The sequence below is a fragment of the Canis lupus genome, chromosome 1, assembly GCF_048164855.1.
Source record: "Canis lupus baileyi chromosome 1, mCanLup2.hap1, whole genome shotgun sequence".
Classification (NCBI taxonomy): domain Eukaryota; kingdom Metazoa; phylum Chordata; class Mammalia; order Carnivora; family Canidae; genus Canis; species Canis lupus.
The window spans coordinates 47,846,379-47,870,779 of record NC_132838.1 but is presented as its reverse complement, the minus strand read 5'-3'; the positions used below and the strand labels follow the sequence as shown (position 1 = coordinate 47,870,779).

The 24,401-nt window shown below is 44.6% G+C and overlaps 1 protein-coding gene and 1 long non-coding RNA gene across 5 annotated transcripts in view; one reads left to right on the top strand and one right to left on the bottom strand.

Annotated features, from left to right (window-relative positions):
- ZDHHC14 (zDHHC palmitoyltransferase 14) overlaps positions 1–18,761 on the bottom strand; it is a 273,583-nt gene extending 254,822 nt beyond the window's left edge. For 2 of the 4 annotated variants that reach the window (XM_072828971.1, XM_072828994.1), the window contains exon 1: positions 18,457–18,760. In XM_072828971.1, the coding sequence (XP_072685072.1) occupies positions 18,457–18,701 (245 nt within the window). In that variant the 5' untranslated portion in view covers positions 18,702–18,760. Of the gene's footprint in view, positions 1–18,456 lie in introns of all 4 variants that reach the window. The other 2 variants (XM_072828984.1, XM_072828978.1) reach the window with 2 other exon arrangements.
- Positions 18,762–20,245: 1,484 nt separating this feature from the next.
- LOC140616627 (uncharacterized) lies at positions 20,246–22,042 on the top strand. The gene is made up of 2 exons (XR_012017032.1): positions 20,246–20,787; positions 21,635–22,042. It is a non-coding gene; the product is annotated as an uncharacterized lncRNA (long non-coding RNA).
- The last annotated feature ends 2,359 nt before the right edge of the window (positions 22,043–24,401 follow it).

Genomic DNA, 24,401 nt, shown 5'->3' with positions numbered 1-24,401 from the left:
AAAGTAAGATAAAGGGATTACTGTAGAGCTAACAAAATTCTACAATACAGTTTGCTAAAAGATTGACTAGAGCCAACACTAATCATGAAAAAAAATCATTATTTTGTGAAGCATCTATTTTTACGTATTTTCATACTTCTCAAAAAAAGTTCTTAGAAATCCATTATTTGAAGCGCCAGTGTTTCTATTTGTCTTTAACTTCTATGTCTAAATACTGGGTTCCTGATAATGGTTATTTCATTGCCTCTTGTAGAAAACCTTCAGCATGTGCCTGGCAAACACTCATGAATGGGAACCTGGATGAGGATGTGCACAGCCAGAAAAGTAGGTTTTGGTTGGCCCTTCCACTCAATGGCATCATTGTTTCAATCCAGTTCCAGAATCATTGATTCAGTGCCCACTGAATGCCACACACTGGCCCCAGATGCACAGGAACCAAAGGGCAGCAGGACAAGCCATGGGCTCAGTGAGCTCACAGCCAGCAAATAAGGAAAGCATGCAAAGCAAGCTAAGCCCCACAGTGAGTCCCAGAGACAGGAGACAAGGAGTGCTGGGGTCGCACAGCTGTGTCCCCACTGGGGTGTCAAGAAGGCTACATGACATAGTGTGCTTGAGTAAGACCAGGAAAAACAGGTTGTTGCACATCTTATAGGTGCCTGGCTGAAAGTGACCAGAGGGGTGTGGGCAGAGGACACACAAGGATGGAGAGGGGAGGTATGGGGACCCGGCATCTGTGGGCAGCAGTGGTGTCCTGGCTGCCAGGCTACAGCTCAGTGGCTCCCAATTTTCAGGCTGTGGGTCACTAAATCAATTCAGTGGGTGACAATTATTTTTTAAGTGCCATATTCTAGAACAAAACAATAGAGTTGACTAGAATAATAGAGCTCACTGTACATGGTTCAAGAAGTGAGAGTGCATAAAAGTATGGGTAGATATGAGTGTGTGCATGTATGTCCTAGAATCTCCATGATGTACTGCTGGGTGTAGGTCACCCTCTCAAAGTTTAAAAATGATGCTGTTTGGGCGCACCTGAGTGGCTCAGTTGGTTAAGTGTCCAACTCTTGATTTCAGTTCAGGTCATGACCTCACGGTCATGAGATCGAGTCCTGCATCGTGCTCCACACTCAGGGCAGAGTCTGCTTGTCCCTCTCCCTCTTCTTCTCTCCCACACTACTCAATCTCTCTCTCTCTCTCCTCTCTCTCTCTAATAAAAAAATCTTAAAAAAAAAAAGATGCTGTTCAGAGTGCGGGGTGCGTAGGGAGCTACCCAGTTGTCCACCCCAGGACTGCCCTCCATAGAGCACAGTGGTGACCGCACGACTGGAGGTGGCAGCAGCAGTTCTATGCCCAGCTAGATGGAATACAGACAAGGGCTCACGCCTGTGGCTGGCACACTGGCTCTCTCCCAACACTCTCTAGGGGGGGACCTCCATGAATTACCCCCAGGGCAGACCACACAATTGTTCAGGACATCAGTAGAGCAAGGGCATGAAGACTGAGGAAAAAGTTCAGCTTCAGTGAGCTTATTCAGAATTTTGCAATTGTTAGAAGGTAAGTTTTGTGATTTACAGTTTATTTTTGGATATAATTTACATATGGTGGTGGGAAAGGGGCTGGCCACAAAATTTCTTTGTTTATGGCTTTTGAAAGGGTTTAATCCAGCCCTGGTGGTGACAATACAAATGATTCCAAGCAAAACTCCCCTTGCACCAGATGGCAGCATCCTTGTCCCTTTGCAAAGTATTCTGACCAGTCTCAGGCCCACTCTCAGCATGCGCCTACTGTAGGCACCATGTGTGGCAGGAGGATCAGAGCCCTCCAGACAGCCTGGGCCCCGGGAGCGGGTCTACAGAGAATGGGGAACATCAGGCACAGCCTCGAAAACACTGCGTCGTGCAAAGAAAAGTATGCAGTGGAGAGTTAGTGTCTGGGATGGCTTGAGCCCAGCAGGAAAGCCCAGCTCTGGTAGTGAAAAGAGCGTGGAAGGCAGAGTTTCCAGTTCCACATCTTCCTTCTTCACAGACCCACTAACCTGGGGAGTTCATTTTCTTCATGTGAATGATAATAACAACAACTGCTCTTGTACCTTTGAAACAAGAATCTTAAAAGGGAAAAAGGTACATGTTATGAAGCTGTCTCCGCTTGGCTGAAGAAAAGGCAGATATGTACAATTACTTCTTGTAGATGCTGCAAACACCTTTATTTCTTATCTCATGGCATGGTGCTTATTCAGGGGCTCAGAAAATACTAAGCTTGCTCCTGACAGCAGACCACAGCACCTCAGTGCACACAGCATTAAGCTGCCGCATGATGTACACATAATCCTCAATACATGGCACCTTGTGTTGGGCATGCAGTGAATACTCAATAGATATTTCTTGAGTAAAGAGACCAGAAATATTAGCAAAAGTAAAAAAGGAGTGAAAATTTCATGAAGAAAGATGGGAAAAAACAGATGGACCAAAGGCATAAAATGGAGCATGCCCCCACCCCCAGAGGCACCTGGGTGGCCCAGTTGGTTAAGTGTCTGACTCTTGGTTTTGGCTCATGTTATGATCTCAGGGTCCTGGAATCGTGCCCTGCATTGAGCTCCATGCTCGGTGTAGAGTCTGCTTGAGATCCTCTCTCTCCCTCTGCCTCTCCCATTCATGCTGTCTCTGTCTCTCTCAAATAAATAAATAAAATATTGAAGAAATAAAAGATGGAGCCCCTCCTTCAGAAGGAAGACATTTCCTATCAGTCTAAGTGTGGTAATCAGGAAAGCACAGTCTGATCAAACAGTCGGGAACAAATGTCTCAGTGTCCCTCCAGAATACTGCATAGGTTCATAGATGTCTTAATTATTTTGATCAATGTATTGGACCAGACACTTCAAGTAAAACCACTTTTCTTTGGAGGCTGAATGAACCTACTAGGGACATTCTGGAACTAACTAAGCAGGCAACTTGCCAAACCTGCTCTTTGTGTTTCCTGCACAGACACACAGTCAGAGCTCTTTCCCCTGACTCATTCTGGTCAGTGTAGCTGCAGAAAGCACCTTACTGGTAGAGGAATCATTAGGACTACACAATGCCTCTCTCTAACAAAAAAAAAAAAAGACAATATTTGTTCTAAAATACAGAAAAAATACTTTAATTTGATACAATCTACTGCGTTCCTATGAAACATCTCCACAGTTTTCTTCCTGATTCAGAAGAGAGAGGTACTTATTCAAGCTTTTTTCTAGAGTCACTAATTACTCCCATATTCTGTCTTCAGTGAAGAAAGGGGACAAAAACAATGACAATTTTAAAATCCTCTTCTTCGGGTGACAAAGGTCCATCTCTCAATGAGAAGGAAATTGAGTTAAAGGTCAGGTTCAGCTTGAATGCCAGCCTTGTCTTCTCCTCTTCTCACACTTGCAGGCTGGTTTGGCAGGCTATAAGATGCAGACCCAGAGGGGACAGAGCAGTCACAGCCTAACAATCAGGGACTCTCCCCTGCCGGTAGCCTGCTCTCCTTTCACATTGTGTCCAGTCTCAGCAGCACATCCCTGCCCTGGTCACTTCAGGTTCCCTGCACTGGACGATCTAATCTGTAGCTCTCCAGAACTAGAGACTTGCCAGACACCTTCAGGTCATGGGGGCCACCCTGATCCCAGCTGCCTACCAGGCTGGATTCCCCCTCTCTCCTCACCATCGCAGTTGGTTTGTTCCCCACCACCACCACCACCACTACCCCTAGCCTGGGTCAGCCCACTGGACAGCTGACCCATCTGCAGCATTCAACTGTCAGTAACTGTAGTGGACATGGTCATCAGCCATACAGATCACCTCCTCCCATCGCTTCTCATCCTTTTGGCTAAGATCAAGTGTACCCCCTCCTGCCTCCACTTCACTGTCTATTATTTTAGGACAGAAGCATTTGTTCCTCCTGCTACTAGAATGCTGGCATCCATCAGCTTCCAACGAAGTATCTCTCAGAAAATGACCTATAACTAGAGATCTGGCCCTAGGTCTTGCTCCTTCCAGAGGACCCATGTCCAACTTCTAATCTACTGGATAGTGAGATAATAAATGTCTGTGACTTTAAGTCACTAAGTGTGAGGTAATCCATTATGGCAGCAATAGAAAACTTATCCAGAGGAAAGAGAGAACAAGTTGATCAGAGAACAATTTCATTTATTTCTACACTTTAAACCTCCCTATTAGGTGTGATCAGGGCTTGCATTCGGGAAAGCTTGAGATCTTCCTTGAAAACACCAACTAGGGTCAACTCTGGGGGACTGGGTCAAGTCCATTCAACACTCTAAAACCAAAAATCTCACATTCTCTTCACAGTGTAGAAGAATATTAATCTCCAATTCTAGAGAACAGATCCACCATTTCTTGTATCATTATAACCATCCACAGCCAAGAGACGGGAGAGTTTGGTAATGAGTGAATGGGACTCTGTTTCATGGCCACTTCAACTTTTAAATAAAAAGTAGAATGTTGATAGTTTTCTAGCTCAATAAAGGCATGTAGCTTAAAAATAATACTTCTTACCTTTATTTTTTTATCGTGAGCCAAAGAAGAAATTATTCCTGTATATAATCTTATTCAATGTTTATCCCAACTAAATTATAATTTTATGACTAAGAGTGGGCTTCTCTAACTTTTAGTATCTATTAACCTTTAAAAGACAAGACCATATCTTTTGAGACACCTAGGTAGCTCAGTGAGTTGAGCATCAGACTCTTGGTTTTGGCTCAAGTCATGATCTCATGAGTCCTGAGATAGAACCATACATTGGGCTCCCCTGTCTTTGCTCAGTGAAGAGTGGCTCGAAGATTCTTTCCCTCTACCCCTCCTCCTGTGCACACACTCTCTCTCTAATAAATAAATATTTAAAAATATATAAATAAAAATAAAAGACAAGACCATACCTTTTGAAATATCTGCACAAAATATGCATAAAGCTAACAGAATAGAAACAGAAACACAGAGTATCTCCTAAATAGAGTACAAAGCACCACTTGAATGTATGTGAGGACCATTCTGGCATTTGATTTGCATGGATTGCTATCTTAAAGAGAAGCAGGAAAGTTTGTACTGAGTCAGTAAATGTGAGATCCAAGTAAAAAGAAAATTTCTCCTGGGTCAGAAAGACAAATAAACTATATATAGCTCTAGAATTTAACTTGACTTTGGCTTATATGTTTAAAAAAATGCCCTTATCGTCATCAAGAATGTGTGTATGGGAAATTTAAAAATACCCCAAAATAGTACCATTTAAGATGATAAACTGCATTGATTATATAAATCTGAGGCCAGCTTGAAAGATCAGATCACTGTGGGTCACTAGTTGTCTAGCTGCCCACTTCTGGGACAGCTTAGCTCTGCAGACACAAAGCAACCACAGGCTGTTACCAGAAAGGCTTCAGTGGGTCAAAAGGATGGCAGGTAGGTAAGCCAAGTTCCTGCTCTCAATATCCCAGGAAGAATGAGCATTCTAGTACACAACAATATTGAAGATCTCTCCAAAATCAACAGAGAGATGGCTCTGCATAGAGATATCAAAAAATTTAGCCATTGTCATCAATCTTAGTAAGTTGTGAGAAAAATAAGAAGGTCTTAGACACCAGATTTCAGTAATTCTGTGTGGATTTACTTTTCCACACAATGAGTGTACGTCTATCACTATAAATATAACAAACACAGCATGGAGGAAAATTTGAGAAAGAAGGCTGGGACTATGGTCCATGGGTGGGCTGATGAGGACCTACACTACTGAGTTCAAAGTACTTTACCAAGAAAAACATCCCAAGGGAGACCCAGGGCTTGGCACAAAGGTGGATGCATTATCGAGCTGCTACTCCTTTCTCTCCTACTCAAGGACACATTGGTATGGGAGTGGTGAGGTAGAAAAGCTAACCTTGATGCTTCCATTTTTTTTTTAAGTCTCAAGCTATAGTACTGTAACTTTAGTGTTAGTTACACATTCATTGCTGTATACTCCAAAACAGTCTCAATACTTCATTTGCGAATTTCTGGTAGTTAAGTTTTCCAGTCTAATAAACCTCCCCAAAATGTAGTGGCTTAAAACAACACTGTTTGTTCACAAATACGCAGTCTGGAGAGAACATGGCTGGAATAGTTCATGTCTGCCCCATTTCACTTCCATTGGGGTGGCTCAAAGACTAGAGAAAGAGGGGAAATTGAATCATGTGAAGGCTCATCCGCTTGCATGTCTGGCTGCTGTGCCAGGAAGACTCAAATAGCCAGGGGCAGGAAGAGCTGCGGGATCCACGGGCACCTCTCCATACATGGTCCAGACTCACTCTACGTGCTCTCTATACTATGGGGAGTTTCTGTGTGATGTAGCTAGATTTCTCACATGGTAGCTCAAAGCTCCAAAGGTACATGCCCCATGAGAGAGAGAAAACTTGTGTACCAGATGAAAGCTTCATCACATGTCTAAAGTGGTCTCAGAAATCACACAGCATCACTTCTGCTGTGTGCTATTCTTTAGAACTAAGTCACTAAGGCAGACCTATATTCAAGGAGTGAAGAGTTATATTCCATTGTTTTTAAATGGAAAGAGGGTTAAAGATTTTATGAAGATATTCAAAACTGCCACACCAAGTATGGAAACAAAGAGGAAGAATACAGCACAAGAGACATGAAAGGAAAGGATCAGTAAAGGATGAAGGGCTGAAGTATATGAGAAGTGTTGAAACAGAAGACACTTGGGGCTGCGGTGCAAGGGACGAGGGAGGACTTCTCTTCACTGCCAGTGATGGGTCCAGTAACAACACCTGTGGGATTCAATGACTTGCCTTCTGGACATCAGAGGACACGTGGACAAGAGATCTCCACGGGCAAGAGTAATTTAAGACAATAAGGCAGGGACTCTAAGCAAGGGAGAAAGACACATTGGAAGAGGTGAGAGTGATCACCATGATGATTCAAACTTGCTCAAGAAAGTAAGAAAGGCAGAAGAGGAACAAGCAAAGTGAATTCAGGGCAAGAAGGAAAGAGCAGATACAGTACAGGAGAAAAAGGAAAAGGGAAAAGGTAAGCAGAAGATGAACATCCTAGAAGCTAAAGGAAGAAAAAGTTTCAAGTAAAGAGAAAGTGGTCATAATCTCCTCCGCCACTGAGAGAAAGGTAAAAACAAAAACAAGGACACTAGATTTTGTCATGGAAGTAGTCAGGAACACACATTTTGGGGACCCATTTAATTTTTACTATCTGTACAAGGAGAGGCAATAATTTCTCATCTCAGCAAGTAGAACTTACACCTTTAATAGACTCCAGTGTTTTGTGTTAAAATAAGCTGTTTCTCTATAATCTTGAGAAGCACCTGAAAAGCTACCAGATTTAGGGAGCTTAAATCTTTTCCCCAGCGAGTTAGATAGCCATTCCCCACTAATAGGACTACTTCAAGACAAACCACATCCAGCCTCAGAGGGCCATTGGCTACACTTTCCTCTATCAACCACCTTGCCCAGCCTTGTCACATTCTGATGGCTCTCAACACCAAGACCAAGTTCCCAAGGACTTTGAGGTCAGCATTTTTAAAAATTCAGTTAGAACATGTATGGAAATTATTGTATTCCTATTTTTAAAAATGGTGTGTTCTGTCCAAATGTGCTTAAAATGTTCTAAGATGAAAAGGTCTCATTACAGTTAAAAGTCTACCTCAAAAATCTCTAGAAGGATACAGAGAAGTCTATTCCAATGGTACCTTAGCAACCAGCTGTGAAGAACCAAGAAGGCAGAGGGGGGAAAAAAGCCTAAATTAGGATAGCACAACTTCTACAGATTAGGAGAATGGAGTCAGGGAAAAGGATACACACACATACATACACACACACACACACACACACACACACACACAGCTGTCACCTTTCTCTTCATTCTGGGACTGCTCATGGCAGAGGAAGATATTTTCTCTCTCATGTAGAGAACCAGGCAGATTGAAGAGTCTACAAGAGCTGAGGGCTGACTGGTTCAATCACAAATCTCTTCTATCAGGACTTTCAACTAAAGCCAGCCACATGACAAGAGGTGAGTAACAGGACCTTAATTACAAGGACTCTGAGAGTTTGTATCTAAGCTAGACATGGGATCAGAAAAGAGCTTCCATACTCAAAGTATTTTTAAGTGGGGAATAAAAAATTAAACTTTTATTTAAAAAATCAGTGAAAAACTAGATCAAATTAAACTGGCAGATGAAGATTTGTGATAAAGTATCTCACTTATCACAAGGACATATTTCTATAAACCTTGCTCTTAATTATATATAACTTCAATGATTGGATGATAGTTATGATTTATCTTTTGAAAACTACTTTACCATCATGCTTTTATAGCATAATAAATTGAATACCATGCTCAGGCCTAAGCATTTCAGCCCAAATGTCATAGTCATTGCCAGGACACACTTAAGAAAAAATCAAAACCTATGAAGTCTATCCCTTAAAACGAGGGTAAATGACAAGAATCAGCAAGAAATCCAAAAAAGAAAGATTAGAGATAGTATGAGGAATAAATTGAATATATTTATACAAACCAAATGAAAGCTAATTACATATATAAATGCAACAAAATATATGAACCTGAGAAACACAATAGTAAGTTCAAAAATTTGCAAGTTGAAAGTTGTAAGAGAAATCACTCCCACTCTAACAATGAGAACAAACCAGATTAGCTACAAAGCAATTTTTAAAAATATATCATGGAGCTGAGGATACAAATAATTTTAAATGTGTTGAGCCCTTCCCAAGAGAAAAAAAAAGACAATATCTGCTCTCATTCCTAGGAAAATGGCAGGAAGAACAGAAACCCACCATATCCAGGAGTAAGGAGAAAACAAGTAAATTTCTAGCAAGTTTAACAGCCATATAGTTGACCCTACAGATACGAATTCCAGGGAGCCTGGGACACAGAGTACCAGCCAACTCCTTCCCACTGATCCTCACCAAAAACACAGCAAGAATACACCAAAGGCTGGGGGTAGGGCAGGAGAGTTGAGAGGCAACTGCCCTGGTTTTGAGAAGGAAAGGATCTTCTCAAGGGTAAGGCAGGGGTCAGAGCATAAAAACTGAGAAAACCTCCCTTATGCACTTCAGGCCCTCACCCTAAGCATTGCAGCAGCACTCTGAACGCTGAGACCAGACTGCTAGACAAAGAGAGATGTGCTGAGATGAAGAAGGTTCATACAGTACTAAAAGCAAACTCCCAAGTAACCCAAAATGCTAATGGACTGGCTGACAAATCTTTCACAGTTGGGTAAGCTGATGCTGGCCTATGAAGTATAAAGAAATCTTAAGAATTCAGACTCCCCCCCCCTCAAAAAAAAATAATTCAGATCCCAATTCCTGCTGAAGGGAAAGTCTCTGCCCTCGAAACATTTGAGCTCAATGATGAAACAGATCTAACTAAAGCTTCAGGGAAGACCACACCCATTTTAATAAAAAACTAGATTGACTGAGCCCACACACTGGTGGCCTGATAAAAGGCATGCCCTTTTAAATTGCTGTGTCCTCTACAACTCTTTTACACACTATATCTGGCATGCAATCAAAAATTATGAGACTCACAAAGACGGGAGAAAATATAACCCATAGTCAAGAGAAGAAATAGCCAAAAGAAGTAGACCCAGAGATGATAAAGCTGTTGGAATCATTAGGCAAGGAATTCAGAATAACTACCAGAAAAATAGATAGATACATAGATACATAAATACATAGATAGATCGATCCAGTGGAAAATATGGACATGAATGGATGGAGAATTTCAGGAGAATAGAAGTTATTTCTTAGACTATATAAAAAACTATTTTTTTAAATGTAGAAACACTCAAAATAAAAAAAAAAGACAACACAGATGGTTTAACATAAACAAGACACAGCAGAGGAAAGGATCAGTAAACATAAAGTCAGACCAATAGGAATTATTCAAACTGGAACACACACACACACACACACACACACACACACACACACACAAAGAGTATTAATAAAAACATAGGACAAGAAAGGCACAAAATAAATATCTGAAGAAATACTGGATAAAAAATTTTATAAAACTAATGAAAGATATCAACCCACAGATCCCAGAAGTCTTAGCAAACCCTGAGCCATATCAGTAGAAAAAAAAAAAAAAAAAAAAAAACTACACCTTGGCATGTGTAGTTGAAACCAAACAAGATACACACACACAAAAAAAAAAAAGATAAAGAGAAAATCACCTGGGAAAAAACTCACAGGGGAAAACATTAAAAATAAAGGCTAACTTCTCATCAGAAACAAGAGATTAGAAGACAATGAGCCAATCTCTTAAAGCTCTGATTCAAACAACTATCAAACTAGAATTCTATATCCAGTGAAAATATCTTCTGTCCTTTAAAAATGAAGGCAAACATTTTCAGAAGAAGCAAAATCTCAAAGAAACTGTAACCAGCAGATCTGCATCAGGAAATGCTAAAAGAATTACTTTAGGCCAAAGGGAAATGATGTAGATGGAAGAAATAAATAGTACTAGAAATGATATGTAAATATAAAATTCTATTTAAAATTATCTCTATTTTATATATGTATAAATGTATGTTTTTTTAGATTTTATATGTTTTACTTTAAAATATATTTGCTTCATATATATATATTTATTTATGTTTCTGTTACATACTACTGACAACTTTAAAGTAGTAACATTACTGGGTTTATACACACACCAATGACAATAGAGTCACAAAGGGTGGGAGAAGTAAGTAGAATTATAATGTTTTAGGTTTCCTACATTATTTGTGAAGTATAGTATTACTATTTGGAGGTTGACCATGACAGGGTAAAGAGACATATTCTTATCTCCTACATAACTACTAAAAAAAATACAAAGAAATATAGCTGAAAATTTTAAAGGAAATAAAATGGAATATTCAAAATATGCAGTTCATCTAAATGAAGGCTAGAAGGAGAAAAGAGAAATAATACATATTACATAAACACAAAACAAATGCCAAAATCATAAACTTAAACTTAACAATAAAATTTGAATATGGACTGTTGTAGCCACATTAAATTTACTGAAATTGATACTATTATAGCTGACTCTTGAACAAAATGGGGATTGGAGTGCCAACCCCACTTTATCCCTACACAGCTGAAAACTGGTGTATAACTTTCAACATCCTCAAAATTTAACTACTTGCATAGCCTCCTGTTGACCAGCAGCCTTATGGATAACATAAATAGTCCATTAACACATGTTTTGTAAGCTATATGTATTATACACTGTACTATTGCAGTCAAGTAAGCTAAAGGAAAGAAAATGCTACTAAGAAAACCATAGGAAGAACAAATACATTTATAGTACCGTACTGTGAAAAAAAAATCATACTTAAGTGAACCAGCACAGCTCAAACCTGTGTTGTTCAAGGGTTAAGGATACTATTTACAGAAGAAAAATTTTCTTAAGAATTAAATGCTGAAAAATGTGGGTAGAAAAGGACACAATGAAAAAAAAATAAAAAAAAAGAAAAAAAAGAAAAGGACACAATGTCTGTAATTTACTCTTTAATGGTCCAGAGAGAGGGAGGGAAAAGAACAGAGATGGAGAGTTTTTAATATCTATAAAAATTTCTTTACACATACAAAAGAAATTTGTTCACATTTTTTTAGATAAAAAAAATAAGCCAAACTAAACAAACTATTGTTTGGGAATGCACACATTAAAAGACCTTGAGGAAAAATAAATAAATAAATAAATAAATAAATAAATAAATAAATAAATAAAAGACCTTGAGGAAAAAGAGGCAAGGCATTAACACTGATGAAAGCTCAGGTGGTGATGACCTCAGGAAGAGGCAGGGAGATGAAACCCAGAGGGTGTGAGTAGATTCAAAAGCCCTGGTATCAGTGTGGTTCTTGAGTTGAGTGGTAGTTTCACAAGTACTCTTTACAGTATTTTATTTCAAAACTTGCATACATGTTACATAGAATCTTCTTAGGAGTCTAATATTACAGTTTTTAAAGAGCAGAAATTGAGGAGGTAGATCATCCAGTTTATAAAAATTAGTTTGAATTGATATCAACGTTTATAGTTAGGAAAGAACTAAAGGAAAGCATTAAAATGGTCCCCAATCCTTACCTGAATCAACTTTTTATCAGATCCAAAGTCCTGGATGTAACTAATTAGGAGTATCTAATGAGGGACACCTGGGTGGCTCAGTGGTTGATCGTCTGCCTGTAGCTCAGGTAGTGATCTTGGGGTCCTGGGATCAAGTCCCATATTGGGCTCCCTGCATGGAGCCTGCTTCTACCTCTGCCTCCCTCTCTCTGTCTCTCATGAATAAATAAATAAAATCTTAAAAAAAAAGTGAAATATCTATTAACCACCAATGTTCTCCCTTTCCTAACAACCTCAGCTGCAAAAAAAAAAAAAAAAAAATGAATACACTTCCTTAAAACACTTAATTTGAATTCTCTTGCTAAGACACAGTAACTCTGCAATGAATAAATTACGTGCAACATTGCTCTGCAAAGGAAAAATCTCCAGGTTTTGTAGACATGGCCCACTAAATAATTGACCATCATTACCCTATTATAGAAACCTACAGGCGTCCTTTCTGTGTGACTTCCTATCACTTCCCACTAGCTGAGAGTCAACAGGATCCTTAAGAGTTTTATTAAGTAAATTCAAGTATCCAAAGTCAAGAACCCATGAAATGTGAAATTATTCCAGGTACTGGTAGTAGAGGGTAACATTCTTATATATCACAGAGTGCTTTATTTGCTTACAGCATTTAGTTAAAAAAAAAAAAAAAGAAAAGAAAAGAAAAGAAAAGAAAAGAAAAGAAAAGAAAAGAAAAGAAAAGAAAGAAAAGAAAACCTAGGAAAAAGTCTTAGTTAGCCAAGTAAATATCCCAACTCTGTCACTAGTTTTCTAAGTAACTAAGAAAACCTTTTATTTCCTCTGCTTCAATTAATGAATTTGAAAAAGGATGAGACCTGCTTCTAAAATCAGAAGAATTACAACTAATAATCAAAAATTCTAAGCCAAATGTGTTCTAGAAGGCATTATTATGTTATTAATGTTGAAGACTTTACATGATGAAGAACTAAAGCACAAGGAAGTTATTTTTTAGTTTCAATATTACCATTATTCCATAAACAGCAAATATTTACTGAGAGCCAGCTATGTACCAGATACTATTTTAAGTCCTAGAGTACAATTGTGAACAAAACTAACGCATTCCCTATCCTCACGGAACTTACATGTGTTGATCTTGCACACAAATGAAAGGATTAGCACCCTCAGGTCAAGAGCTCAATAATAAGGTTTTGAAGCCACTTAAAATTCTTGTGTGGGGGCAGCCCGGGTGGCTCAGCGGTTTGGCGCCGCCTTCGGCCCAGGGAGTAATCCTGGACATCCAGGATCGAGTCCCACGTCAGGCTCCCTGCATGGAGCCTGCTTCTCCCTCTGCCTGTCTCTCTGCCTCTCTCTCTCGCTCTGTGACTCTCATGAATAAATCAATAAAATCTTTAGGAAAAAAAAAAATCTTGTGTGGATCCACAGTGGGTTACAGAGTGTCCCTGACACCATCTACTTGGTTAATAGGAAATGTTCAGGGTAACATCCTGATGGTCATCTACTATCAATCCCGTGGTGTTCTACAGTGCACAGCATGGCCAGCATCTGGCCAGAAGACAGGGCACTTCCCGTATGTTTCCTGAGATGGCGGATAACTTGATGCAGTTCTGAATAGGACAGTTGAGAAAAGACAGGGTCCTTATATATTATAAGGGTAGTATCTTCTACTGAATAATAAAGGATTTCCAATTTATAAGGGAGAGATTATTATTGGAAATAGCACCTTTGTTTATGGGGGACAGTCCCTTGTTCCATCTTCAAAGCAAACATCACCCCAGTTCTACTACCAGTCAGTCATCAACTACTTCAAAGGGGATTAGCCAAAGAAAGAAGGAGGAAGAGGAGGAGGAGGAAGAAGAAACAAAGGGAAGGAGGGAGAGGAAAAGGAAGGGAGAAGGGAAGGAGAGGGGAGACGAAAAAACGTGGCTTTAAAAAAAAATCATCAGTGGTGATGAGGATTAAGGAGGGCACCTGATGTGACTGAGCACCGGGTGTTATACACAACTGATAAATTATCGAACACTACATCTGAAACTAACTATGTACTATATGTTGGCTAATTGAATTTAATATTTTTAAAAAATCGATGGACTTCCAGTGATGAGAAATTTAGGAATGCTTCCACACTCCCAAGTGTTTCCACCCCAATGACATCTGTGGCCACAGCACATAAATGGGAGACCGTCAAGTCCTAGATCTGAGCAGGTCTCCCCTCACATCACAGCGGCTTCTGGAAACACGAGCCTCACCTGGATGCCTGGTTCATCTCTTTCTTTCTGCCCCTGTGATCAGAGACTACAAGATGTCAATAGTTCAGGACCAAAGACTTTTTATTTTCAAAATCTCAACTCAAAACATAAGCAGGCTGTACATTTGTGTGGGTCAGAGAAGAAGAGATGAAGAAATTTATAATGTTCACTGATCTTTTCAAATTGATCTTCTGGGGATGTGAGAATGAGGATGTTGCTTTGAGTCTCAGGTGGGCCAGGCCCTCAGTAACTGCAAGGAGCAGTGACAGGTCTCTCAACAGCACTGCCACAGCTTCCTTCCATCCTGAATACAGCTACAAAATGCTGACACTCTATCAGTACGTATGCTGAATACGAGATGCCTCAAAATACATAGCCTGGCCCTACTTGAAAATGAGTGGAGTTGCATCAGGTTGCTTCTAGTAGTTTTCTTTACCGTCTTCACAGTTCTAAGATGGTAGCTCTGGAAACAGAAGTGAAATCCAGTCCCTGCTTCTTGGATGCTTCCTCCGTGCTCCTGCCCAGGTCTGGACAAGTGGGGGTCCTGGACATCTCTGCAGGACTCCCCCTCTGAAGGGGCAAGAGTGGAGTCACTCCTCAGACTCATATAGAAATCTTCATTTCAACTGCAAACTACACAGTTCTGCATTATTTTCAGCCCAATATACTATCACTGTTATACTTACTAACTCACTCCCTTCTTCAAAGGCTCTCAGAAAAGGTAGTGGTTTGGAGGCTACTTCTAAGGTTTGCTCTAAAAATATGTGCTGTTAATTGAGTACTTACTTTGGATGAGACATTGTACAAACTATACCTTTTCATTTGATCTTTGTACCACTTTAAGGTAGATATTATTGATCCCATTTAACAGATGGGAAAACTGAGGCTTAGAAACGTCAAATTCTGTGCCCAGGGTCATACTTCTAGTTAGAACCCTGGGATCTGTCCTTCCCAAGCCCATTCCTGTAAGCACTCTTCTATACTTGCAGGGAGAATGGCACCATGGATCAGAAAGGGCAATGGCTTTGTAGTCAGAAGCCAGGCCACTAATTAGTATGTGACCCTCAGTGGTCTTTTCATCTCTCGATGCCTGTCACCTCACCTGCACTGTGGGAATAATCACCCCACACACACACCCTGCCTTTTTCTCAGGGGTCGGAGGCACTATCAACACCTGTTGCTGTGCTCCAATAGGTCATTTTCTCCAGTAGGAACTTCTTTGTCCTCTGTTCAAGGTTGGGAATGAGAAGTGGGGTGGGGGAAGAACTGCAGGAAAAGGAAGTCTGAAGCGAAGTCCTGTGTCTTCTTTTCAAATGTTGCACTTGCCTTTTGTAACTCTATGGGGAAACATGGACTCTAATGTTTGAACATGAATTCTACTAATATTAAAGTTATCTGGACATGAAATTAATCCAAATAGGCAAACACTATAGTATGTGTCCAATAAATAACTAAAGAAAGAGCTTAGAAGGAAGGCAGGCCTGGCAGTGAGCAGACAAAACTGGCATTTTCTCCTGATCTCTTTTAGGCTGCTGGCATTTCATCTCCTATGCATGGAACTAATTGCTTCTCTGAGTCTATCAAATTAATTTGGCCAAAGTTATTTAATTTCACTTTGTCATTAGCAATGATAAAGAACTTAAAAGCAACATAGTGACACTATTCTTAGCCAAACCATAATATTCTATAGTTTGAACACAGCCCTATGATTTTTCCCAACCGAGGCATCAGGCTAGGATTGGCCTATTTTCTTGAAATTTCAAATTGCCTAATTGAAACAACACTCATGGAGACCACACACACACACACACACACACACACACATACACACACACAGCCTATCTAAAAATGAAGCTATCAATAGTAGCTAATAAAATCCCAGCACACATGTTTATTCCTACAGCCATCCGTTAGCATAATGCTGACGCAGAGAAAGATCCCTAACAATCTTCTAGTGAGGACTTTGGGGAACTCTTGAAGAAACACACACAGAGCTTAAAAGGTAAAAATGAATTTATGATGGTTTGCTTAAAAGCAGTACTTGAATAAAGAAAATGAAAGATAGTAAGTATAACTAGTGGGGATCTCTAACCATACAGTGGGGATTGGAGTGTACGCAGAAAATGAAACATTCATCATCCTGCAGGAAACACCTGTGGCTGAAGCTCACAAAATTAACCTATTTTCCCCACCATTAAAAGTGCTAAAAAGAGCAAAAATGCCAATATAGATCAGTTCAAAAATTTTTTTACCTTTAGGAACATAGTGAATACTATCTATCTAGAAGACCACCTCTAGGGAAAGCCACCATTAGAAGGATGGTATTTGTGTTCAACCACAGAGCATTGTCACTCCAGTGCCTGAATCTATTATGACTCAGACCCGAGTCTGTAAGGATGAGTGGCTGGCTCTGGAGGGGGACAAGGGGATTAACAGAGGAACAGAGCATTTCTCCTGCCATTCCCAAAGCCTTTGCACACCTCCCCCTCCCATCCCCAAGGTCCCCAACAGGTTCTACCCTAGCTGCAAATGTGCCCCAAAGTTCAACTTCTGGGAGAGACCTGGGAAATTTACATAGTCAGAAAGGAAGGGGTTGTGTGTGAGGCCTGGGGGAGGTGCGTGGCTCACCTGTGAGATCTCTCTCCTCACCTGGTCTAACTCAATCCTGCTAAAACCGTGCATCATAGCACAATGCCAGAGAAAAAAATGTTTCCCCCCAGAGTCACAGGGCTTTACATGAAAAGTATTACATTGTCAAGAGAGCATTCGTTTCTGATAGAGATAGCATTCGTAATACCAGACACTGGGCACAAAATCAGAGCCTATTAATACTTATCAAAGACAAAAGTAAATAAACACAAAGGTTTAATTAACCCTATGCAACGGAAGATGGAGACTGAATGGGTATCATGCCCCATCATTAAGCCAGGTAAGGAAACACAAAGCACTCCCCAATAACGGTATTGTCTCCTTTTAAGTGTGTGTGTGTGTGGGGGGGGTGGCTACAACTTTTATTGTGTATAGGACACCAAGAATTACATAAGAAGCTGCATTGCAAATGTTGGACCCAATAAAAGCAATTGAAATTGATTCTGGAATGTGGTTAAAGTACTTTATCTAATCTATTAATAAATAAGAAGATCTTTCATTAGTTGGCAGGAGGACAGTCGCTAGTGGCCAACCTGATTTTCCTGAAAACGGAGAAGACCAGCATGCACCTTTTCTTTTTTCTTTTTTCTTTTTTTTTTTTTTCAAATCAAAGCCCTAAAGTCCCAAAGTGCTGTTTCTGGAAACCGAAGTTACCATGCAGTGTCCGACTTTTCCTGAACTGGGCAAAAAAAAAAAAAAAAAAAAAAGTCTCGTTTCACCTGTTCCCGAACATTGCGCGGGGCCGTGGGGGGGGGGGGGGGGAGGGAGGAGGGAGGAGAAAGTGTGTATCTTCAACATTTTTGATCGGAACTTTTTTTAAAAGCGAAGAGTTTGGAGACCACGTTATGGTAACTCGGAAAACTGTGGATCAAAGGCGAGCATCTAAGGAGAACGAAACATTGAAATCATCCTTCCAGGCCCCCTTGGGCAGCCTCCACTTTGAAACAACCAAGATTCTCCACCGCTCAGCGAAGGCACCTAGAAGAGCCGGCGGATGAGCGGCCCGCGATGGGCCCCGGCTCGCGAGCCAGAAGGGAGGCCCACTGCCCTGACGCCCGCGGGGGCTCCAGCCTCCCCTCCCTTCCCGCGCGAGGGCTGCCCCGGGGCTGGCCGGCGGGGCTCCGACTGCACCTGCGAGGCGCGGCGCCGCCCCGCCCCGCCCCGCCCGGGAGCCGCCAGGCCGCCACGCCCTCCCCGCGCGCCCTGCCCCCTCGCCGCTCCCCAGCCGACCCCGGGCCGCGTCCCCTCCGCGGGCCCGAGCGCCGACAGACCCTCGGGAGCGCAACAGGGGCAGGCGGGCTCGCATTATGTAACAGCGTGCAGATCCGGCAGGGACGGCTTCTGGAAAACGAAAGTAGCGAGAGGAGGGGCGGGGGGCGGGGGCGGGGGTCGGGGGGGCGAGGGGAGCAGGGCGCCGCGGAGCTTTCGCCGCCACTTACTCGAAGGCGAAGAAGAGTCCGCTAGTGACCAGAATGAGGACGAGAGTCAGGTAGAAGACGCCCGTCTGCCGGGCCATCATGATCCTGCCGTTGCAGAAGAACTTGTTTCTGCCCGGGAAAACCTCCCATTTCCTCCGGGCCGCGATTTTCTTCTTCTTGTGGGGCGACTCCATGGGGGAGGAGCTGTGGGTGCTGATCTGACTGTACTCGCAGTCTTTCATGGGCCCGCCGCCGCCGGGAGGCATCCGCGAGCGCAGCCGGCTGGGGGCGCACGCCCCCCGGAGCCCCCCGGCCGCGCGGGCCCCGCCGAGCCACGACCGCCGCCGGCCGCCCGGCCGCCCCCTGAGCCGCGGCGCCGCGGCCCCTACGCCGGCTGCCGGCTCGGCGACAACTTCGCCGAGGACACCCAGGTTAACCCTCGCGGGAGCCCCGCTGTCATAGCCCGGACCCCCTCCGGGAGGGACGGGGCTCGCCCGCAGCCCGCGGCGGCGGTCCTCAGTCGCTTCCAGCCCGCGCGCCCGGGGCTCCGGGGCCCCCGGTGCGCCGCGCGCCCGCCCCCTCGCGCGGCCCCGCCGCCCCGGCCCGCCGGCCCCCGAGCGCTGCTGCCGCCGCTGCCGCTGCCGCTGCCGCCGCCGCTGCTGCTGCTGCGCCCCGAGGGGACACGAGGCGGCGACCCCCGCGCCGGCTTCCCCGCGAGCCACTGGGGCGCCGCGGCCAGGTTTATTCTAATCCTTCCTCCCGGCGGTGGATCCTCCCCAGGAGAGAGCGATGGAAACTGGGAGGCAGCTCGCGGCACCGGCAACCCCTCCCAGGGGTGGGTGGGGAAACCGAGCACGTTCTTCTGTCAGGAGCGGGCTCGGCGACAGCCCGGGCGCTGCTCGCGCGGCCACCCCGCGCCGGCGCGCCTGGCAGCCGAGCCCAGCCCGCGGCCCCCGCGCGGGGCTGCCGGGGCCGCGGGGGCCGGGGGGCCGGGGGTCGCGGCGGCGGCTCGCTCGGGGCTTCCCGCCCCATAGGGGCCGGGCCGGGCGCAGGGAGGGCCGCCGCGGGGCGAGCGCCACAGACACTTGTTTGCGAGGCTCAGCCCCGGCGCGCGCGCGGCGCTCCGAGCGGGCCCGCCTCCTCCCGGCCCGGGGGGCGGCGGCCCGCGCCCAGCAGCCGGGCTCCTCCTCCGGCTCCTCCTCCTCGCCCGCCCCAGTGCCCTCGGGCGGGCCCGGCACGACCCCCGGGCGGACAGGCGGGCGGGCGCTGGGCGCTCCCCGGCCCCGCTCGCGGACTGCGGCCGCCGCCTCGGCGTGCGCACACACACCCACACACACACACGCACGCGGCGGCAGGTCCATGCCAGCGGCTCCCGGGGACCCGAGGAGCCCGCGCCCCCGGAGAGGTGACCCTCCCGGGCCTGCGCCGGCTCTTGCTCTTCCTCCCCCGGCGGGGGCGGGGTGCCCGGCGACGGGATGGGGAGACACCCTACGAGGCGGGCCTGGCTCCGGGGCCAGGTGTCCCGCAGGGAGCGCAGAGCGCTCTGGGTCCCCTGCGGCCCCGAGGACAAGCCCGCGGCGGCCGCGCTGCGCGGGGCTTGCTGCCTCCCAGCCCTTTCTTTCTCACTTCTCCGACACGGCCGCTCGCGATGTACTCGCTTTATTTCTCCCCTTTCCCCCCCGCGAGCTCCCACGGCCGCAGAGGGACGGCCGCTGTCCTCTCCAGCCCGCGCCTCCCCTGCCCGGGGGCCCCGCCCGACCGGCCCGGCCGACGCGCGCCCGGCTCGCGCCCTCCCCGACTTTGCCGCGGGGTCGGAGCCCGCGCCCGGTGGGCACAACCCGTGGGCAGCGGAAAGCGGAGGCAGCCGGGCGGGGACGCTCGATTTTCCGAGCCCCGCTTTCCTTTCACTGCCCACTGGGATGTGTAGTTCTTCCTCTCGCCGACTGACTCCGAGAGCGAGCACGGCTTGGGGAGCAAAGAAACTACAAATCCCGGCATGCCCCGCGACGAAAGCGGGTGCGGCGTGGTGCTGGGCGTTCTGGTGCCGGGAGACGAGCTGGGGACTAACAAAGGGAAGGGTGAGGAGCGGCGGTGCCTGCGAGGGGCTGGGCTCTTGACCCGTGACACACGTTCTTTATCTAATCTTGACCGCAACCCTGCGAGGCACTATTGTGTCCAGTTTAAAGAATGCTCTACTTGCCAGAGATCGCAGTGCGCCCTGGTGGTGGAGATGGGACGGACCCCAGAGCCCTGGGAGTTTCCTTTACGAAGCGCTTCAGTGTCAAAGGCAGAGGAGCTTGGTGTCTCCAAGAGAGGAGAGGAACTGGGGCCAGTTGGAAGGAGCTGCCTGTGGTAAGGGAAGGGTGGTAGGGATGCCAGTTATCGTAGGGCATGGAACGATGAAGAGTCATGAAAAACGTGGAAATTGACAAGGGTCCCTTCCGGCGCAGGTTAGGGGAACGGAACGGGTCGGATTTGCAACATACAATCAGGATTGGATTTGAACGATTTTGGATTTTGTAGGACAGATGAGCATATTATAGGATCAAGTACCTTGTGACTGCACTACTTAAAACAGCAACAACGACAACGACTGGCAAGGCTTAGACGTTTCAAGTGAAAGGTCTCATATGTGTACCTGTTCTTTAGCTCATCGGATCAAGGGGATGTTCTTCTTACTCAGTTTATAGAATGTACCCTTTCTTCCCGTGTCCAGCTAATAGACTAGATCCATCGACTTCCTGGGCTTTAAAAAGACTCCTATTTTGGTTGTCAAGGAAGCCTTAATTTTTCACTGTTATACTTTTAAAAACTCCTTTTCTGTTAGAGATACTAAAGTATGCGCATGTGCTTTAAAATACTCCATCCCACCCATGCCCAAAACCACGGACGAACGTATAGATGAATCAATACCGGCAAACTATAGAAAATCATTTACATTGGGTGATATATCTTAATTCGTTATCAATTGCCGCAAATTACTACAGATTTAGCAGCTCAAAACAACACCAATTTATTGTCTCATACTTTTTATGGGTCAGGTGTCCAGGCACCTCACCCACCTAAGCAGGGTCCTCTGCTTAGGGTCTTAAGCTACCCTCAAGGGGTTGGCGAGGCTGTGTTTTATTTGGAGGCTCAACTGGAAAAGCATCAGCTTCCTTGCTCACCCAGGTCATTGGCAGATTTTATTTCCTTGCAGCTGTAGGACTGAAGACTCTGGCTTTTTGCTAGCTGTCAACTGGAGATCGCCCTCAGCTCCTGGAGCTCCTTGTCACATGTCCTTTCCCAACATGGCCACTGATTTCATCAAGCCAGCAAGAAGAGTCCCCGAAATAAGTTTGTCAGCAAGGTGGAATCTTACACATAGGGGTGATCACATAGGGGTGACATCAAACTGCCATATTCTATTGGTTTCCAGCAAGTCACAGGTTTTGCAAACACTCAGGGGAGAGGATTATATACAGGGTATAGACACCAGGATGAGGGGGCCACTCTAGTATCTGTCTATCACAGGGTACAAGAGGATCCATTATGCTAGTCTTATCTATATCTACTTATGTTTATGTTTGAAATTTTCTATAATAAAAAGAAATTATTACTTCTTGAATTATATCTGAGTTTCCTATTGCAAATAAGTTTCTAGATAAGCTGGTATGATTGCTTTCCCTCGTCTCCCTAGAAAGTCCTTCTTTCTTCCCACTGCATGTTTACTTACACCTAGAGCAATAGATTCCCTTAGGACACACACCTAAAGAAATTCACTAGAACCTGGCATGACAGCAACAGATTTTAGCTCACCATCTAAAAACTACTCTGTAAGGCATGAGTTTACTCATTCATTCATTTCACAGTTGTTTATTTAGGGGCCTACTTTGTGCCAGATGTGTTTTAAGTACTATTTAAGTGGCAGGGATAGACAAAGATCCAAAAACAGACATTTATATTTGAGGACTAGAGGGAGGGGTGGACAAAACAAACAATAAATGGAAATAAAAAGCAAACAACAGAAGCAAAGAAATGCTAGATGATGGCAATTTCAGAGAGCATTTACAAGAAAAAAAGCAGGGTCGTGGAATAGAGAGAATTGAGAGAGGGGACACGAGCAGAGAACCAAGTGATAAGAAATAGCAAGTACAAAGGCCTCAAGGCAGATCAAGTCTGGAAGATTCTAGGGGTACTAAGAAAAGATGGTCTGGCTGGAATAGAGTGAGGGATGGTAAGAGGGAAGGAAGGCTGGGAGGAAACGGGATCAGTGAGATGACTGGAATGGACTCCGCATGCACTGGGAAGGCACTTAATCTGTGACCACAATTATATTAAGTGGTGACGGGTCAGAAAGAAGAGTAACCTATAGTACTGGCCTTCGAGGAATGCTTAGATTCCACACTGTAGTGCTAGAAGGACCTCAGTGCATCTAGAATTATAGACCTGAACATTTGTTTTGCATACATGAAAACTGAGGCCAAGAAAAACAATGGCCTGCTAAAAATTCTTTGAGAATTCCTCACAATAGCAAATAATCCATAAGCGAATCTTGAATTGAAAGAGTTCATCCTCTGATTTAAAGCTTTAGAAAACTGATAACAATTATTTAGTGCCTTTCATGGACAAGACAGTGTGATAAATATGAATATGAAGCATACATATGCTGAATCTGTTAGAGAAGCTATAGCTCAGTTTGGAAACAAGATGGAGACACATAGAGAGTAAATAATGAATTTCTTCAAGATAAGATGAAAATAACTATCTTTTCTGGAGTATCTTCTTGTATTAGGCAATATCCTGGTTCTTTATATGTGTAGCTCACTAGAGCCAGAGGACAACCAGACAGGGCAAGGATTCTTATCAATATTCCACAAGCTCAGAGAAGTGGAGTGATGTGCCCAGGGGTTCATAGCTAGTAAGTAACTGAATCAGGATTCTTCAGCCAGGCATGTACGTGTGATTCCAACCCTTTCTACTCCAGCCTGCCACACAATGGAGACAGTGCTACGTCTGTTGAGCTGCCAGCTGAGTAGACTTGGCTCAGAGTGGGGCTGGGAGCTCTGGCAATTTGGATAGGCAGAAACGAGGGGGCTGGCAATTTGCATAGGCAGCAACGAGGGGGCTAGGATCTCAGGGCAGTGAGACTGGTGGAGGAAACACGTGACAATTCTAGCTGTACTGGAACTGACAAGATTCAAGAGTAAGTAGTTTACTTAGGAAGGGATTCCAGAAAACACCTGGGACAGTGAGGTGAAATAGAAGGAAAAAAGCTACTAGAGCATGCATGATGAAGCAAGTTACCACCAGAGGTGACTGAAGCTCATACCTTCCAGGGGGCACTGGGAAGTAGTGCAGAACCCACCTCACAGTTCCCCGCCAGTGGGGTGAGGAAGCCAATCTTTATCTACCAACCCACCCGTTACTGGTTGAGAGCTCCTTCTGGAAGCATTACTCTGCCTTCTTCACATCTGACCACCCTACTAAAGCTGACATAGTCTGCACCGCATGGGCATCAAAGCACCAAGCTGGGTCTCCCTTGATTGTTGGAAGTATCTTTGATTCTGACGGGTCTTTCCCTGTTTTCACCTGACTTGGTGGGCCCCACTGACAACAAGGTTATGTTATTAACAAAATTAGAGCTTCGTTCCTTTCATCTGAGCAGCTCAAAGCATTCCACAAACCCACCTCAATAACTCTTACAATACCTCCAGGCAGCCAAGAGGAAGAACAGTCTTATGTATGGTGAAAGGGGAAGATATTCAGATCCAGGACATTATATAATTTATATACCTTTTGAGGTCAGGATGAAAGTGCACCCAGTGTGGTCAAAGTACATAGAGGTCAAAGGGACACGGTCTTTTAAGGAGAACTTTGAAGTCACCAGAAAGGGGTTTCTTCTGAGAGCTCTAGGATGGCAGGAAGTAACTGCTGAAATTCCTGTATCAAACAGAATTCTCCGGAAAATCAAACACCCTAATTCC